This window comes from Chiroxiphia lanceolata, chromosome 22 (genome assembly GCF_009829145.1).
Source record: "Chiroxiphia lanceolata isolate bChiLan1 chromosome 22, bChiLan1.pri, whole genome shotgun sequence".
NCBI lineage: Eukaryota > Metazoa > Chordata > Aves > Passeriformes > Pipridae > Chiroxiphia > Chiroxiphia lanceolata.
The window spans coordinates 7,161,816-7,179,559 of record NC_045658.1 but is presented as its reverse complement, the minus strand read 5'-3'; the positions used below and the strand labels follow the sequence as shown (position 1 = coordinate 7,179,559).

At 56.5% G+C, this 17,744-nt stretch overlaps 1 protein-coding gene across 2 annotated transcripts in view; it reads left to right on the top strand.

The window, feature by feature from the left end:
* Nucleotides 1-16,796, top strand: part of MEGF6 (multiple EGF like domains 6) — a 72,439-nt gene extending 55,643 nt beyond the window's left edge. For both annotated transcript variants that reach the window (XM_032708815.1, XM_032708816.1), the window contains 27 exons: nt 76-198; nt 295-465; nt 689-820; nt 957-1,085; nt 2,679-2,807; nt 2,909-3,043; nt 3,354-3,488; nt 5,673-5,798; nt 6,703-6,834; nt 7,228-7,356; nt 7,729-7,860; nt 8,180-8,308; nt 8,871-8,999; nt 9,467-9,595; nt 9,879-10,007; nt 10,193-10,321; nt 11,543-11,671; nt 11,938-12,066; nt 12,716-12,847; nt 13,209-13,337; nt 13,466-13,594; nt 13,734-13,862; nt 14,041-14,169; nt 14,558-14,686; nt 14,766-14,894; nt 15,396-15,527; nt 15,653-16,796. In XM_032708815.1, the coding sequence (XP_032564706.1) occupies nt 76-198; nt 295-465; nt 689-820; nt 957-1,085; nt 2,679-2,807; nt 2,909-3,043; nt 3,354-3,488; nt 5,673-5,798; nt 6,703-6,834; nt 7,228-7,356; nt 7,729-7,860; nt 8,180-8,308; nt 8,871-8,999; nt 9,467-9,595; nt 9,879-10,007; nt 10,193-10,321; nt 11,543-11,671; nt 11,938-12,066; nt 12,716-12,847; nt 13,209-13,337; nt 13,466-13,594; nt 13,734-13,862; nt 14,041-14,169; nt 14,558-14,686; nt 14,766-14,894; nt 15,396-15,527; nt 15,653-15,720 (3,482 nt within the window). In that variant the 3' untranslated portion in view covers nt 15,721-16,796. The remainder of the gene's footprint in view (nt 1-75; nt 199-294; nt 466-688; nt 821-956; nt 1,086-2,678; nt 2,808-2,908; nt 3,044-3,353; nt 3,489-5,672; nt 5,799-6,702; nt 6,835-7,227; nt 7,357-7,728; nt 7,861-8,179; nt 8,309-8,870; nt 9,000-9,466; nt 9,596-9,878; nt 10,008-10,192; nt 10,322-11,542; nt 11,672-11,937; nt 12,067-12,715; nt 12,848-13,208; nt 13,338-13,465; nt 13,595-13,733; nt 13,863-14,040; nt 14,170-14,557; nt 14,687-14,765; nt 14,895-15,395; nt 15,528-15,652) is intronic.
* Nucleotides 16,797-17,744: the final 948 nt, after the last annotated feature.

Genomic DNA, 17,744 nt, shown 5'->3' with positions numbered 1-17,744 from the left:
CCAGATGCATGTCCGGGCCCCTGTCCTGCACAGGGGGACTGCTCCCGTTATGCTGGAGTCTCCCATGTTTTGTAGATGTGGATGAGTGCTCCTCAAACAACGGTGGGTGTGAGCACACGTGCCACAACCAGCCAGGGTCGTTCCAGTGTGGCTGTGAGATTGGACACAAGCTGGACGAGGACCGAAGGAGCTGCATCTGTAAGTGCCTTGTCTATGGGGCCACGGGCACCTCCCCTCTGCCACCTGGCCAAGCCAGACCTGGAGCTCCTTAGCCCTGCACCTCCCCTTTTCCAGCCCTGGAGGACACTGTGGAAGCTCTGGATGGTCGGCGCCCCGTCATCCGCCCGATCCCTCACGTCGCCATCCTGCGAGATGAATTCACCCAGCTCTTCAACGACGACTACGAGGAGGAGGAGGAGGAAGAGATGGAAGCAAGAGGGGAGCACACGCTTTCAGAGAAATTCGGTGGGCATTTTTGGGCAGCAGGGGCCAATGTCATGCTTGGAACTCTTCAGAAATAATGGGGCTGGGTTTATTTGTGTTGGGTGAACACAGCCCCAGACCCGTCAAGTGCCTTTCCTGTGTTTGGCTTTGCTGCAGCCAGAACGTGGGGGTTTCCCTGCCCGGACTCCCAGGGATGCTGAGGCCGCCTAGGGGGGGTTCTCACCCGCAGTGCCTCTCGTTGCAGTTTGCCTGGAGCGCACGTTCGGCCCCGACTGCAGCCTGACCTGTGAGGACTGTGCCAACGGAGCCGCCTGCAACGCCGAGGGCACCGGCTGTGAGTGCCCAGCCGGCTGGACGGGCACCCTCTGCAACCAGAGTGAGTGGTGCCGATGGAGCAGCGAGGGAGCCGCTCTCCCCTGCCCCGGGTGTGCTGTGGGGGCAGCCCTGGGGGGCTGGGGCAGCCCTGGGGGCTGCGGCCGCCGGCTGAGCCCCGTCTGCCTCTCCCTGCCCAGCTTGCCCCGCCGGCACCTTCGGCAGCAACTGCAGCCAGAGCTGCCGCTGCCAGAACGGCGGCTCCTGCGACCCCAGCACCGGCGCCTGCCGCTGCCCGCCCGGCGTGGCCGGGGAGCTCTGCCAGGACGGTAAGCACAGCGCTCGGGGAGGGTCTCACCTCGCTGCCAAAAGGCAGGACGGCACCTCTGTGGGGCCCCGAAGGCACACACCAAACCCGGGGCCCTCCCTGGCAGTTTTCTTTTCTCCCTGAAATGCTTTTCCATAAGGAAAAGTTCCTGGGGTGCCGGTTGTGAGTGCTGCTCCCCAGCTGGTGGAGGTGGTTCTTTTCTGGTTCTCTCAGTGTGTTAGCAGAGGGTTTGCCATCACTTGGTAAATGGCTGTTCTGGCCGTCTCTGATGCCACTCTCACATGTCCCAGTTGTGCTTCTCTGAAGCCTGACAGCGTTTCCCACAGGATGCCCCACACTGGTCCCCTTGTAGCTGTTCACTGACAGCATCTTTCAACACTCTCGTTGAACTGTCCCAGTGTGAGCTGCTCCAACACATCCCTGCTCCATGTGACTCTGTGGGTCACTGAGTTTTGTGTGGAAAAATGTCATTTTAGTAAGGAAAAGGTGGTAAAGGAGACTCTTCACCCTCAGAGCAGTGCTCTGGGGAGTGTGCTTGTCTTTACACTGGAAGACCTTTGCGGTCCCTGTTCGCTGCTCAGTGATGACTGGGGGCCAACATCTGTATTTCATGGGACATTCAGGGGCAGGCATACAAAAGAATGTCAAAACCACAATTTCCATGGTAAATTTCCATGGAAACCATGGAGGTATTTTCCCCTGATGAAAACCCAAAGCCCTGAAAAGCTGTGATGACAGTAGTTACCCACAGTACCCAAAGGAGGTGTCACTGCTGGTGGGGTTTGTTTCTTGCTCCCAAAGGGTTAAAATCTGGGGGACATAATCGAAAAACCCAGAAAGAGGGAGACAGTCAGAGATGCAGACAAAAGGACTTCAGTCACATATTGGGAGCATATGGGAACTATTACTGAAGGAGAGGGAAGCAGAATGTAAATGAACACGAGGTACCCCGACCTTTCCTTTCTGAAGGAAGGGGGTGATTGAGGGGGACAGAGAGAAAACAGGAAGGTAAAATTAAAATAAACAATGCAGAATTGCTCTGTTGTCCCAGGGTGGCATTTCCTCTGCTCCTCTGTTTGTAGGGAGAAGGCACATGCTGCTGGGCAGCTGCTGGCCAGAGTCTTCTGCTGACACAGCCTGTCTGCCATGTGCTTCCAATATCCAGATCTTTTGCATAACAGAGAAAAAATAATAATTTTATTCCCTTAATAGTGCAAATATCACTGTGGCTTATCAATAGGAGCAGCCTCATGGGTTACTTTCTCACACAGAAAAGCCTTGACTCCTCTGAGCCCTGTGGGTGGGTTATTTCTGGCCCAGCAGCACAGTTACTGGTCCCAGTGAGTGCAGAGCTGCTGGGTGCCCTGGAGGCACTGCAGAGAGTGGCAGCAAGTGGCATCCCCTGTGACACTGCACAGGACCAGCTGATTTTGAGCAGATACAGGGAATCTGGTTGCTCTCACCCTGCCTGCATCCCTTGCCCTGGTGCATCCCTGGCCTCACACAGCTCTGGCTCTGGTGTGTTTTTCTACTGGAAGCCAAATGTCCATCTGAAACTGACTCATCTTCCCAGGAAATCTCTCTCTATTACTAGGGTGCCCTAAAGGATTTTTTGGGAAACAATGCAGGAAAAAGTGCAACTGTGCCAACCGGGGTCGCTGCCATCGGATTTACGGAGCCTGCCTGTGCGATCCTGGCTTGTACGGCCGGTACTGCCACTTGGGTATGCCTGTCCTCGTCCTCGCTGTCCTGGGATCCCAGCCTTCCTGGGAGGTGGTTGCTGTGCCTTGCCCTGGGTCTCTGACCGCTTCTCCCTCCCTCCAGCCTGCCCCAAGTGGGCGTTCGGCGCGGGCTGCTCGGAGGAGTGTCGGTGTGTGCAGCCCCACACGCGGGACTGCGACAGGAGGGACGGCTCCTGCCACTGCAAGCCTGGCTACCGAGGCAAACGCTGCGAGACCAGTGAGTGCCCCGGGGCCTTCCTGGAGCATCCCCCTTCCTCCTCCCGCAGCCTCTTTCCCCCACGTTTATTTTTTCGGGGAAAAAACTCCGCTTGCTTTCTGCCCTCCTGGGCTGTCTCACCTCTCGTTCCCTTGGGAGCTCACCTTGCTCACACTTGGTCACGTTCAGCTGTCACCAGGACCTGTGTGGGGTGGGGACACCTGTAACTGCTGGTGGTGGAGGTCAGGAGGGTGCTCAGCACTTGGGGCTGCAGCTCTGCCAGGGGCAAGGAGTAATTCCAGACCTTTCTCTTAACTATGGCTGCTCGCAGGCTGTGACCCTGGCTACTATGGGGATGGCTGCAAGAAGAAGTGTGACTGCTCCCCAGGAGTGTCCTGTGACCCTGTCAGTGGAGAGTGCCAGCAGGAGTGTCCCCCAGGGTACCACGGGGAGAACTGTGACCAAGGTAAGGCAGGGCCGTGCAGGGCAGCTCTGCACGTGCTGCAAACTCACCGTTCTCGCTCACATTTTTCTTCACAAAACAACTCAAAGGCACTTCCAGAATCCCCTGAGAGCCCCAGCCCACAACAGATGATCTGGTGAGTGGCAAGTTGAGGCTTTAGGGGCCATGGAAGCTGCCATCTACAGGTGTCTGGGAAATGCTGCTGTCTCCTTAAAGCAGGGGGGAAGGATTCCTCATGCAAAATGACCCTGATTCAGAAAAGGAGAACACGGTCTCACTTCATCCTGCCACTTGGACATCTCTGTGTTGGTAGATGAAGGTGATAGGGATCTGATTATCTTTCCCTGCTCTTGAAGTCTTTTCCCTTCCAGACAATCTGTGCCCAGCACAACACTATCACATTTTCTGCTCTGTTCTCTGTTCCATATCGAAACTCTGATCTGCAAGTGCAAAAGAGGATTTTACATTTAATTTACATTAGGATTTAAACTTCTGCCTCTGCATGAACCTGCCAGAGCAGTTTTGTGCTCTTCACATGCAGGGCCACTTGACAGGATGGTGACTGAACTGCCCAGCTCTGTGTGTGTCTGACAGTGTCCAACACTCAGGCTCTGAGGGTGCAGATTTCAAGATCCTGGGGGTGCTTGGGATTTTAGAGTGCTTGACTTTGTTCAGACAAAGGTGCTTTGAGTGAACCTAAAGGCAGTGAGTCATTGGCTCGAGGTGATTACTAAACATGAACACAGAGCTTGGAAAAGAATGACTTCTGCCAACCACAGAGAGGAGCAGAGATTGAAAAATCAACCTCTTCCTGTGCTCTTGTGGGGCTGGATCCTCCTGAATCCACTTCAGCTGGTTGGGTCCCACAGAAAATGCAAAAAGTTGGACTCTTGAAGTCCACACTTGAAGACAGACTGCAGTAGAAGACACTGCATGGAGAGGCTGGCGGTGGCCAGAATCTGGACTGGGAGTCAAGCATCCTGGGAGTTTCTGCACTAACTGCTGTTTAGCCAAGCACTCCATCACCCCAGCCCAGAAATTACAACTGTGAGCCTCATTGATCTGCCAGCACAGGGTGGTGGTGCAGAGCCCCATCTCTGACAGAACATGGGCTGTTGGTCAGAATGAGAGCTGCAGACAGTCACAAAAATTCCAATGCAAGTGCTACCAGAGCTCCATAGGAGGAGAGAAGGGAGCAGCTCCTGCAGGGCTGTGCCCCTGGCAGGGTCTGGCAGCCCTGAGCCCCCTGTGGTGGGACACTGTGGCCCCTGGAGCCCCCAGAGCCCCCGGCACCTTGGCGGGCTGGGCGCTCTCGCTTGGGATATTTTTAAAAAGAGTAAGAAAGGAGCTAAAGCCTGTAGGGGGGAGTCACAGGAAATAACACAAATATTTGTATAGAAATAGTAGGCTGTTGGCTGTTGTTGGGATCTGGAAATTATTAAAGGGTGAAGACAAACATCTGCCATCAATTAGCAAAGAGGAGGAATAACAAAACCTCCACTGTGTCACTGGAAGTCGAGGCGCTGGTGTGCGTTTCCTCCCTGGTTTGTGCCGGTGTGTTTGCCTCTGCTGAAGCCTTACAGAACATTGGCTTTGGTGAGTGTGGAGCTCTTGGGGGAGCCTCAGAGAGGATTGAAGGATCTTTGGGTCTGAGGCCCTCGGTCTGCACATCACTACCTGGCTGCTGAATTGTGTCACGGGACACGAGAGGGAAGGAAAAGTGCCTGTTCCTCATATGGATAAGAATGCTCCTTCTTCTTTCCTTTACATCAGTGTCCTGCTGCAAACCTGGCTGCTTCTTAAAATCCTGGTGCCCAGATCCTGTAGACATTCAGATGGGGAGGTAAAAACCCTGACAGGATCTTAGAAAAGTCAGGGGTGGTTCAGTTTGGGGCTCCCCTCTCCAAGTTCTGCACCCCAGCCCAGAGAGAACAGAATGGATTGGGAAGTCATTATTTTGCAGAGTCCTGTCCACAGATTGGAGACCTCCAAGATTGTCAAGTCCAGCCTTTGACAGAGCACCACCATGCCCACTAAATCACGGGCACAGTCCTCCCTGGCAGCGTGGGAGCCTTTCACAGCCGGGCTGTTCCCTGCAGACTCCTTCGAGCTGTGGGGCCGGGTTGGTAAAAATCTCTGGGGCATCTTGGTGGGGGGGCAGTTCTTACCCTGCTGTTCTCCCTGCAGAGTGCCCCCAGGGGACATTTGGAGCGGGCTGCCAGTGGCCCTGTGCCTGTGGGGGAGCTCCCTGTGACCCGAGCACGGGGCAGTGCCACTGCCCACCTGGCTGGATGGGACACGACTGCGGTCAAGGTGAGCAGAGCTGAGGGAGGGATTCGGGTGTAGAGCTGATATTTTGCTTTTGCTAAAGTTAGTTTCAAAAATATGCAGTGCAATTAGAATAATCTTCATGGAAAATTAGAGAAAGTGCAGCTTTTGATGATAAGTTCCAAACAACAGCCTGGGCCAGCTCCACTCCGCTGTTGAAGCTGAGGGAAGCACAATGAAAAAGATGAAGATATTTTCAGTTGTTGCAGTCCTTAACATAGGAGAGGAATCTTCCTTTACCAGTGTGTGTTTTTAATTACCTCCACCAGATTACTCCTTAGCTGCTGGAAAACTAGAGAATCCGAAATTAAGAACTTTTTCATGATTGTACATTATTACAGCAGCTGGAAGGCATTAGTCACATGTAGATGTCCTGCTCCGAAGGGTTTGGCTGAGCAGTAAAACCACACATGCACGGTGCTTACCATACATTTCGAGCTGCCTTTTTTTCCAAGGCCCTGGAGCAGCTTAGGAGCAGTTGGAGAAGGATTCTTGCCCTGGTTTTAGCAGTTCTTAGCCTTTTGCTCCTCCTGTGCAGCTCACAGCAGGTCTGGGAGCACTGACGTGCTGTCCATGGTGTGACGGCAGCTGCAGGGACCCTGTGCCAGCAACACCATTTCCCAGAGAGAAGCCCTTGGAGCTCCCCACAAGTGGATGCAAATCCAAAATTGGCATGGAAGTCCTGGAGTGAGCTCAGAATAGCACTTACCAAGGGCTCGCACACTGTTCGTGGAACAAGCAGAGCCACGCTGTGCTCGCTGGTAGCCACATGTTGCTGAACAAAAGTCCACGTCTTGCATGAAGGAGAAAGGGAACCCAGAAAACAGGCTTTTCCCTCTCCCACCTGGGCTCTGATCATAATGCTCCCCTCTCTCTGCCCGTGCTCCAGCCTGCCCTGAGGGTCGCTGGGGTCCAGGCTGCCAGGAGATCTGCCCCGACTGCGCCAACAACGCCCGCTGTGACCCCGCCACAGGAGCCTGTGTGTGCCCGCCCGGCTACACCGGCCAGCGCTGCCAGGACGGTGAGTGTGGGCTGCAGCAGGTCCCTCAGCAGGGATGTCCATCTCCAGCTGGAATGAGGGGTATTTTGGTGGACCTGGAGCACCTGCTCCAACGAGCAGAGCACCCAGCAATGGACCAGGCACTGCCACGCTCCGCAGAGCAGGCTGAGCACTGGGCACGGCTCTGTCACCTCATTCCTTGGGGCATGGGCCGGGGGCTTCCCTTAAAGTCCCTCCAGTCCCATCTCCACAGGGGTTCTTTCAACATCAGCAGAAAGGGAGGCAGATGAGTCCCCTGTCCTATCCAGCCCAGAGCTGAGCACCCACGCTCAGAGTGCCAGTGTCAGTGCCCTCAGGTCTGTCAGGATGGGGTTCCAGCAGCCGTCTGCACTCAGTCCCTGTTTCTCTTGGCAGTGTGTCCTCCAGGCTGGTTCGGCTCCGAGTGCCGGCTGAGCTGCAGCTGTGGGAACGAGGGACATTGTCATCCAGTGACAGGGATGTGCAGCTGCCCACCTGGCTGGATGGGGCACAACTGCCAGAGAGGTACAGCATCACTCCTGGACCACACTGACCTGTTGTGCCAGTCCGTGTTGTCATTCCTCCATTCTCATCCTCGTGCTCTGCCTCTGCCAGGGAAACCTCTCTGAAATCCTTTCCTTTTCTCTGCTCTGTCCAGCTGGTGCCTCTGGCCTTTGTGCAGGAGGCCAGTTTGCAGAGTGAATTCACATCAAATGTGAGCCAACGTGTCACCTGCTGTCGCTGTCCCCCTGGGCTCTGTGCCCAGGGACCTGCAGCTGTGTTTGTGCCCAAGGGAACTCTGTGAGGGACGGGAAGGCAGCGCTGTGCCCGCTCCGTGCTCTCGTGGAGGCCGAGCAGGTGGGGCACAGGAGTGATGGGGTCCCTCCTGTGTTCCAGCCTGTGACGTGGGGCGCTGGGGCCCCGACTGTGCCCACACCTGCAACTGCAGCAACAGCGACGGGAGCTGCAGCGCCGAGAGCGGGCAGTGCCTCTGCGACGCCGGGTACACGGGCGGCCGCTGCGAGCACAGTGAGTGCTGCCCCTGTGCCCTTACCCCCAGCCAGCTGCTGCTGTGTGTGCTCCAGGGACAGGCATTGGTCCGCTCCAGTCCCCATGCCCGGGCTCTGATGCCCTCCCAGTCCTGATGCCAGACTGGCTCTGTCCTGAGGGTAGTGGGGTGATGTGGGTTCATATCTGTAAGGGGCAGGGTAGAACCCACTGGTCGTTATAAAAAAGCAGCTGCCAGATACTCTTACTCCGTTCAGAGCCTGATCCCCTGCCATAGCATATCTTCCCTGGGACCCTGGAAAGGACAGGCTCCTCAGTCTCATTTCCTTCTGCTTTCCAGAGTGCCCAGAAGGATGGTTTGGGCTGAGCTGTCGGCACCAGTGTCAGTGTGAGAACGGGGCAGCCTGTGACCATGTCAGCGGGGCCTGCACTTGCAGCCCAGGCTGGAGAGGAACATTCTGTGAGCATGGTGAGTACCTGCACCTGGGGACCACGGCCCACACCTCCATCCCACAGGGTTTGTGCTCCCTGTCTGACTTTACTGCCTGTTACAGCAAAGGGAATCCCTCAAGATGGTCATGGGGTGAACCACATGTCCGCAAGCTGCTGTCTCTGCTTTTAATTCTGGAGGGAAAAGGGCTAGGAAAAAAAAAAGACAAAATGTAAAAGGAGGGAATGCAGTGGATGCACAGCTGCCCTGGTCCCTGTCTGCACATGTTGCACACAGGATCTTGGAACAGCCTCTTGGAAGGTGCAGGGATCCCACCACCAGCCTGTGCAGTCTCTTGGTGGTCAGGAACTTCATGGCTTTTGTCTCCTGATCCACCACAGCTCTGTCCTGTACCTGGAATGTCCAGAGTGGATATGGATCTAATATCTGCTACCCTGCCAGGAGGGAGCCCTTCACAGTGGCCAACACACCAGTGCAGCCTTATATCAGCCAAAAAGGCCACCAAGAAGCACCTTTTCTGCTGGGAGGTTTCCAGCTCTGTATAGTCATTTTGTGAGGATTTCTCCTTTGTTTTCCACAGCCTGTCCCGATGGATTTTACGGACTGGAGTGTCGGCAGACCTGTGACTGCCTGAACGGTGCCCACTGTGACCCTGTGACGGGCCAGTGCCAGTGTCCCCCCGGCTGGACTGGCCCCCGCTGTGGCCAGGGTGGGTCTGTGGCTGGGCACCCCCCCTCTGTGCTGGGATGGGATGGAGAGAGGCAGAGCTGCCCTCCACAGGCACTCTGGAGCCTGTGCTGTCTCTTTGCTGCCAGGTCATAGGAACCAGAGGTTTGGGTGACCGTTCCCCATCTGTGATCTTCTCTGGGTGGAGTTTAATTCTGCATGGCAGAGAAGTATTTAGATTCGGACTGGGAGGCTCTGGCTGAGCACACTGTGGTTGGATGCAATGAGGGCTTGGGCATTCAGCAAAACTGCTTCTAAATAGATTAAAAGGATGTAACACTGGTGATAGCAGTGTCAGGATGTCATCACCTGTAGGACACATTATTTCTCATACAGCAGCCGAGCACCGGTGCTGGGTCCTCTCCCAGCCCCTGGGATGGTTGGGGGGAGCTTGGCTGCTGTAATTCCCACCTGCTGCCTCACAGTCCTGCCTGCTCTGCTCCCCCTCAGCGTGCCAGGAGAACAGGTATGGCCAGGACTGCAGCCAGACCTGCCACTGCTTCAACAATGCCACCTGCAGCCACGTCAGCGGCCGCTGCCTCTGCGCTGCCGGCTGGACGGGACCCACGTGCCAGCAAGGTAATACCTCCCAACCCAGCCTCTTCCCCTGCCAGCCTGTGTAGGGATGCCATTCCCTGGGGCGGGAGGAGTGCCATTCCTGGGGTGCAATGCCACTACCTCTTACCAAATGTCATCCTGTGGGCAGCTGAGCAGCCTCAGGGGGTCGTGGGCTCCTCTCACTGCAGCAATAACGGTGTTGGTTTGTACCAGGCTGTCCACCCATGACTCTGGCAGCTGCTGCAGTGTTGTGCCTGCCTCGAGCTGTGCCCTGACTGGCACGTGTGTCCTCCTTTTCCCTCAGCCTGCCCGGAGGGTTCCTTTGGGAAGAACTGCCTCCAGCGCTGCCTCTGCCAGAACGGCGGCACGTGTGACCCGGCCACGGGGGTCTGTGCTTGCCCCGAGGGCTGGACCGGGCTGGCCTGCGAGCTGGGTGAGGAGCAGCCAGGAAACCAGCCCTGGGGCAAACGTGTCCTGGTCTGGACTGGTTTTGCTCCGAGGGCCAGGGGTGGGGTGCAAGGGGCTGGTGGTGCGTGTGAGTGGGGGGGTGGGTGCTGGAACGGTGGGAGCTGGGACGGTGGGTACAGGACAGTGTCTCACCCTGTGCCCCTGTGCCAGCCTGTGCCCAGGGCCAGCACGGGGCCGACTGCCAGCAGCGCTGTGAGTGCCACCACGGGGGGCTGTGTGACCGGCGGACGGGGCAGTGCCTCTGCCAGCCCGGCTGGACGGGGGACAAGTGTGAGAGCCGTAAGTGGGGCACGGGGGGCTGGCTGTGGGCATCGACGGCTGTGTCAGCACCCAGTGCTGCACAGAGGGTCTGGGGGCCAGGGAGGGCTTAAGCAAAGACATAAAATTCAGATTTCAGCACTGCAGAGAGCTGTCAGGTGCCCTGGTTTTGCCTACTACTGTGCTTTGTCCTTCCACAGAATCACAGGGGTTGGAAGGGACCTTAAAGATCCTCCAGTTCCAACCCCATCTAATTCCTTTCCTCTGGAGGCTGTCCTGAAAGTGGTGGTGCACACACAGAGGCTGCACAGCAGCTGGTGGGAGAGGGATGGGGTTCCCAAGGGCCCAGACCCCCAGGCATCAACTCCAGGTGGGGCTGAAGGCAGGACAGCAATCCTCCGTTGTGAAACCTAAACGCCAAGTGAGGGTCTTCCTCTCTCCCATTTGTTTTAAGGGCAACAGAGGATCATTTCCTTTCCATTCTTCTCCCATGTGTCCCTGTTTCACACTGACCCTCAGGGCCTGGCTTTGGTCCCAAGCTCCAGTAGATCATTACATCAGTCCCTTGGTGGTTCCTGTGCCTGCTGTATCCGTAGAGGTGACGCACACACCCTGGCAATCCCCTTCCAATGAGGAAGTGTTGAAAAGGCTCTTGGCCTTCAGAGCAGCAACAGGGACTTCATCACGTATCAGCACATCAAGAAGACGCCCACAGGCTTCTTCCCTTTCAGGAGTCACGATATCTCTTGGCACATCCTTATACCTGGGTGTAAAGTTCGGTGCCAGCACTTGCCAGCTGAAGTCTGGCACAAGGGATCTGCCACCAACCACTCTCAGGTTTCTTGCTGGGAATGTTTATCCCTTCAGGAGGCTGGAAACAGCTTGCCTGGCAGCTGAGGCTTGGCCACACAACTCTCACTGGATCCTGTCGCATCCCAAGGCACAGTGTCCCCTCCCAGCGTCCCCACACCTACAGCAGCAAGGTCCCTCAGCACCAGGCAGTGATAAGCAGTTCTAGAATTTCTTTCAATATTAATTAATAAAAAAACCCACCCAAAGTGAAGAAATTATATTAATTTTTAAAAAACCCAAGCTGGAGTCCTGTCCTTGTCCCAGGCTGTATTTCAAGTTGCCTGTGTGAGCACACAATGAGGTGTGTGCTTATAGAAACTGCTGGCAAAAGGCTCCCATGGCACTTTTTTTGGGTGTAACTTATCCTCTCTCCCACTTTCATCCCTGAAGCTTGTCCAGAGGGGCGGTTTGGGGCACGCTGTGAGGAGCTCTGTGACTGTGGGGACGGTGTCTTGTGCCACCACGTCACCGGCGCTTGTGACTGCCCCCGTGGCTGGAGGGGCCGGCGCTGTGAGAAGGGTGAGGAACATCTCTGGGCAGGGGGAACCCAGGGAAACTGAGGCTCCTACAGAGTCTGGGTGGGAGGGAAGCTTCATTTTTAATAAGAATTACAAATTGTGGCAAAACATTTTGAAGCTGTGACACAAGGTGCTGCCAGGCTGGCTCAGCACTGTGGGCGAGCACTGGGGCAGGAGCTGCCCCTGGGGCTCTGATGCCTTTCAGGCATTAACTACAACTTAAGACCCAGGCAGGAGGCTCACATCTCAATGTTTGTTTTCCCACAGCCTGCCTGCCAGGTTCCTTTGGGAAGAACTGTGCCAGCCGCTGCACCTGTCCCCTGGGAGTGCCCTGCCACCACGTCACCGGCCAGTGCGGCTGCCCCCCGGGACTGACCGGCTCTGGATGTGAAAAATGTACGGAGATGGCAGGGATCCTCTCACAGCTCTGCTGACAGGCTCTGGAGATGGCAGGGATCCTCTCACAGCTCTGCTGACAGGCTCTGGGAACGTGACAGGTCAAGCAATTCCTACGGAAAATACAGGGAGGGGAAAAAAGAGCGAGAGCTGTGCCAAGGAGCAACTCCCAGTCTGGCAGCTGGGTGCATGCCTGCGGAATGTTAGCGGGGCAGAGGGAGCCAAGTGGGAAATCAGAGCTGGGTATTTATCCAGAGGATTAGCAGTAAATCAGTATTAAAATGAGCTCCTGTGAGTATGAGCAAGTCTGGAAGAGACAGAGGCATGTGAGCACATTCCTTACCCAGAGGACAGGGCTGGATTTGCTGTGTCCGTGTGTGGAGTTTGCGGAAATGCCAGGGCAGGTAGGGCTGGCACAGAAAACATGATCTAATACCTTTAAGTACTTGGTTTTCCTTTCAATCCAAGTCTTTCCTGGAGTCAGGGAAGCTTTTGCATGTGGGTCCCTTTGCTTTTTGGGTGGCAGAGAACTTTTGCTGTCAGAAAAAGCTCCCTAAATCTTGGCTAAAAATAGATAGAAAAAAAAGAAAAGCCTTACACAGAGGGGTGGGATAGCTCCTGACCACCTTGGTACCCCCTCTCCTAACAGCCTGCCTGCCTGGAACCTTTGGAGAGGGCTGTGCTCAGATCTGCCAGTGTTCTGGAGCCACCCAGGAATGTCACCCGGTCACTGGCGCCTGTGTCTGTGCCCCCGGCTTCCATGGCCCCTCCTGCCAGCTGGGTGAGTCCTGCTCCAGTCCCTCTGTGTCCCTTTTGCAGGTTGTCCCATCTGGAAATCCCAGTGCTGTGAGTGATGTGTGTGTGTGTGTGTGTGTGTGTGTGTGTGTGTGTGTGTGTGTGTGTGTGTGTGTGTGAGCTCCTGCAGCTCGTTGAGCTGTGGGTGCTTTGGAGCTGCTCTGTGTGACAGAGCAGATCAGAGCTCCAAGGACAGTGCCAGCCTGGCACAGACCCGCCCCCAGCAGAGCTCTCTGCCTCCTCTCTGGGGAAGCAGCCGTCCCAACACACCTGGTGGGTTTTCTCGGGATGTCTGGACCTTGAGCTGTACTTTTAGATGCAGAGGCCGCTGTTTCTTCTCCCCCCAGAGTGCTCCCCTGGGTGGTACGGCCGTGACTGTGAGAGGCCGTGCCAGTGCAAGAACGGGGCCGGGTGTGACCCTGCCACGGGGATGTGCCACTGCCCACCCGGCTACATCGGCGCCGACTGCGGCATCGGTGAGTGCCGGCTCAGCCGGAGGGGTGGGAGGCGTGGGAGCCTCCTCAGGGGGAGGGGAGCGCTGGGAGCTCTCCCGCTTCCCACCTGCCAGCCCTGCTTTGGCCTGACCGAGGTTTTCCTCCTGCAGGATGTCCCGCTGGCCGCTATGGCCAGGACTGTGCGGGGCTGTGCTCCTGCGGGGCCGGCGCTCCCTGTCACCCCGTCACCGGGGACTGTGTTTGCCCACCCGGCAGAGCTGGGCCCACCTGTGAGCAAGGTAACCGTGGGCTCGTGCCTCAGGACGAGCAGGCGCTGCAGGCAGCGGGTTGGGAAAGGTCCTGAGTGAGAACTGATTGCCTTGCCCTGAGATCTCTGCTCGTGGTCCCTGTGCCCACTGCCACTGCCTCGTCCCGCAGGCTGTGAGAAGCACCGGTACGGGGTGGGCTGCCAGCAGACCTGCTCCTGCCACAACGGGGGCCTCTGTGATGCAGCCGATGGCTCCTGTTCGTGTGCACCTGGATGGACGGGGAAATCCTGCGAATTAGGTAAACCTGACCTGGATTGATCGTCCTGCACCAACCAGGAACTGCAGAGCTTGCTCTGTCTGTTCCATACAGGGTCCAGTTTCTGTTTTCCCACCTGTGCCTGTAGTGCCTTATCATGGCTCTCTGAAGTGCAGGAGTGGGGCTGCTGAGCAGCTCTGCCGCTCCCTCTCCCCTGCAGAGTGCCCACCGGGAAGGTTCGGTGCCGACTGCCAGCTCCAGTGCCCCTGCCTGCACAACGGCACCTGCGACCCGGGGACGGGGACCTGCCACTGCCCTGCGGGGCACTACGGGCCCCTGTGCGAGCACAGTGAGTGGGGCAGCGGGGACACCTTTGGCTTTGGGCAGGGGGTGGTTCCATAAAGCTCATCCGGAGAGCAGGACCGTGGGACACGGGTCTGAGACACCAGTGGGCTCTTCCTTTTCCACTGGAGTTCTCAGCAAACCCCGCTTCTGACCTCTGCTCGACCCCGCAGGCACAGCGGTGCCATCCCAAGGCAGCTGGGCACACACGTCCCCACTGCCCAGGGGCGCTGGGCACTGAGCAAACACTGCAGAGCTGAACGTGGTACTCTGTGACTGCGGGCACCTCTCGGGGAGGAAAGCTCACTGCTTCTCTCTGCTGGGCCGCCCAGGGCTCTGCTGCAGCTCGGCTCCGTTCCACCCACCCGTGCTCTAATGAGCTGTCTCCATCCCAGGTTGTCCCGCGGGTTTCCATGGCGTGGGCTGTCAGCAGCGCTGTGACTGTGAGCACGGGGCCGGCTGTGACCCGGCCAGTGGCCGCTGCCAGTGCCCCGCTGGGCTCCACGGGGAGCGCTGCCACGCAGGTACCACCCACCTCCTGCTCCCCAGGGCACCCCGAGGGGTGAGCCCGAGGGCAGCTGCTCTATCCCTCCTCTCCAACAGGCTGCAGGGAAGGAACATACGGCGAGGGGTGCCAGCGGCTCTGTGACTGTGCTGGGGGTGTGCCCTGTGACCCGGCCACGGGGCAGTGCCTGTGCCCACCCGGGAAAACCGGCCCCACGTGTGCTGCAGGTGAGCTGAGCCACAGAGGGGCAGGGGAGGGAGGGCACCGTGTGAGACGGGGGGGATAGTGAGCTTGAAACTCTCTGTCTTAAGATGAATGCAAATCCCCTTTTGTTAGAGCTGAGTCCTCATGGAAGGGGTTTTCATTCTGGGGTGTGTCACCTCATAGAGCAAGAGGGCACCTGAACAGCAGCGCTCACCTCTCCAGCCTCTGTTTGTAGCCAGACCTGAACATAAACACTCCTTCAGCCTCCAGAGCCCTTGTTGTTAGATCCAAAGGCTGAGGATGAAACACAGAAGGAATACCTTGTTTTCCTGGAGATACTCTGATGTCCTGTGTCACCACAGCTCAAGTGCAGGCTGGCAGGGGGGAGGGCAAAAAGCTCTCTGCCTTGTTCTGCTCCCAGCCTCCTCTGCAAGCTCTGCCTGCTGCCTCCCGGGAAAGGTCTGAGCATTCCTGCTTGGCTGCTGCCACGGGCTCAGACCTGAGCACCTCTGTGCCCTCTGCAGACTGCCGCCCCACCCAGTTCGGCCCTGACTGCCACCTGACGTGCCAGTGTGCCCCCAGCAGCTCCTACTGCAACGCTCGGAACGGGCAGTGCCTCTGCCTGGACGGCCACACGGGACCCACGTGCCGGGAAGGTAAATGCAGGTGCCAGGAGAGCCACTGGCTGTGCCCGGGGGGGAGTCCCAGTGCAGAACCTGTGGGATGTGGTGCCCGTGCTCGGAGGGGCAGCGAGGACTGACCTGTCCCATTTCCCTTCCAGCCACACAGTCCCTGGCACCCACCAGGTCACCACCACCCCTGGAGGGGCTCTGGCTGGCTGAGCACTAGATCCTGCTCCCGGGATTGCTCCCCCAGTGGGACCAAGCAGCCACCTGAAGAAGCCAATGACCTGTTAAGGAACTCATTTATGAGCTGCATGAGCAGCTTTCATCTCCTCACAGCCCCAGCTGCTGCCTTTGGGGTTGTCTGAGGGAGGCTGAAGCGCCCAGTATAACCAGTTCACTGTGCCAGCACGGGCTGGCCGTGAGGACACAGGTGCCAACACCAGTGCAGGCCTTCAGCCAGAGACCAGAGGGACCAGTTCAGAAGGGATCAGTTCTGGTCGGGGGACAGTGGACTTTGGCAGCTCGTGACACATTGCTGACCTTCATCTTCTGGGTGCTGGGCTTGGGGAGGGGGCTGAAATTGTGGGCCAAATCAGGTATTTATGCACCAATATTTATGGGAAGCTGGACCACAGCATTGTCAGGACTGATGGCTGACCATGCCCAGCTCTCCTGGGCTTGGGCCTCCTGTGGGTGTACTGCCTCACTTGAATTATTTTTTTAAATTTGAATTTGCAGTGGTGTTTTACTGTAAATAACTATTTGCTATGGGGGAACACGTTGGGCTCCTCGCCCACAGTGCAGGCTGTGCTGGAGCCTGTTCATCATGCCAGGAGTTTATCAGCCCATGGAGCTGCCTGTGTCACCTACTCCACCAAAAAGGAAGCTTAAGTGTGGTAATCAAAGATACTGTGTGGAGACAAAGCACTTGCACCACCTGGTCAATGCACCTCCCTATGGGAGTGTCCTCCCCCAGCCTTGGACCCTGAGTTACATTCTAGTCATAGCCAGGGGCTGGGAAGGGGTAGAGGCAGGAAAAGCAGCTGGCTCCTGGCTTGGTGATGGGTATGGAGGCATGGCAAGGCTTCAGCTGCCACCTGCAGCAGCAGGGAATGCCACCACTCCAATGCCACTGCTCCAACACCATCACCCTGGCCAGGGCTCCCCCAGCCCCTGAGCCCCTCTGTCTGTTTGCACAAAGCTCTTGGGCAGGGGAAGCCCGAGAGCCAACACTGTCAGAGGAACCCTGGCTCTGCAGAGGGGAGGGACAGCCCTGTCCCATCCCATCCCATCCCATCCCATCCCATCCCATCCCATCCCATCCCATCCCATCCCATCCCATCCCATCCCATCCCATCCCATCCCACCTCATCCCATCCCCACTGTGGCAGCTGCAGCACAGCCCTGCCCAGGCACTCGGCCTTTAAATTATTCCCACAGGGGCCAACTGAAAATAATAATTGTTTCTTTTCCTGATGGAATTTATTTTAATCTGTATATAACTTGTAATTTTGGGCTAATTACTCTCTTATTTTATTTCTTCCTTAACAGTATTTTTTGCATTAGGGATCATTCTTGTGAAGAAACAATGTTAATATAAGTATGTAGTGAAGGACCAAAATCGTGTTGTTAAGGTTGGATGTTGGATGATGGATAACCAGGGAGTAGGAAGATTCTGTCCATGTGCCAAATGCCCCCAGATCAGTCCTGCCAGTCATGCTGCCAATTCTCCAGACAATCACCCCTTGGGTTCCCTTTGCCTTGAAGTGCCCAGGGCGTTGGAGGAAGGTTCTAGTGATGGCCTTGGCTGGTTGGGAACCAGCACCAGGTCCCCCAGTGCAGGAGGAGGAGGAGAAAAAACACTCTGCCTCAATGGCCTTGCTCCAGGAGAACATGGAAACAGCCTTAAGTGTGGAGATGGATCCATCCCATCCTGCTCCAGCCTGAAGCTGAGCTGCAGCTCCATGACTTCTGGAAGCCGAGAGCAAACCATGTGTCTGAGCATGAGACCACAGCAACCCTGTACCTGTATTTTTATATAATGTGTTTTTTTTTCCTGTTCATATTTCTTAATACAAATTGTTTGTTTCCTCTTTTCATGCTCTGTCTCTCTTTTGATCGTATCTCCTTTAATTTAGCACTGATGAAAAATGCTTATTTTTCCACAGTTAGGGGAAATAAACAGAAAGCCTGGCTGAGTTTCTATTTAACTTGTCTCAGTCAAATAAATACACCTGAAACCTGCTC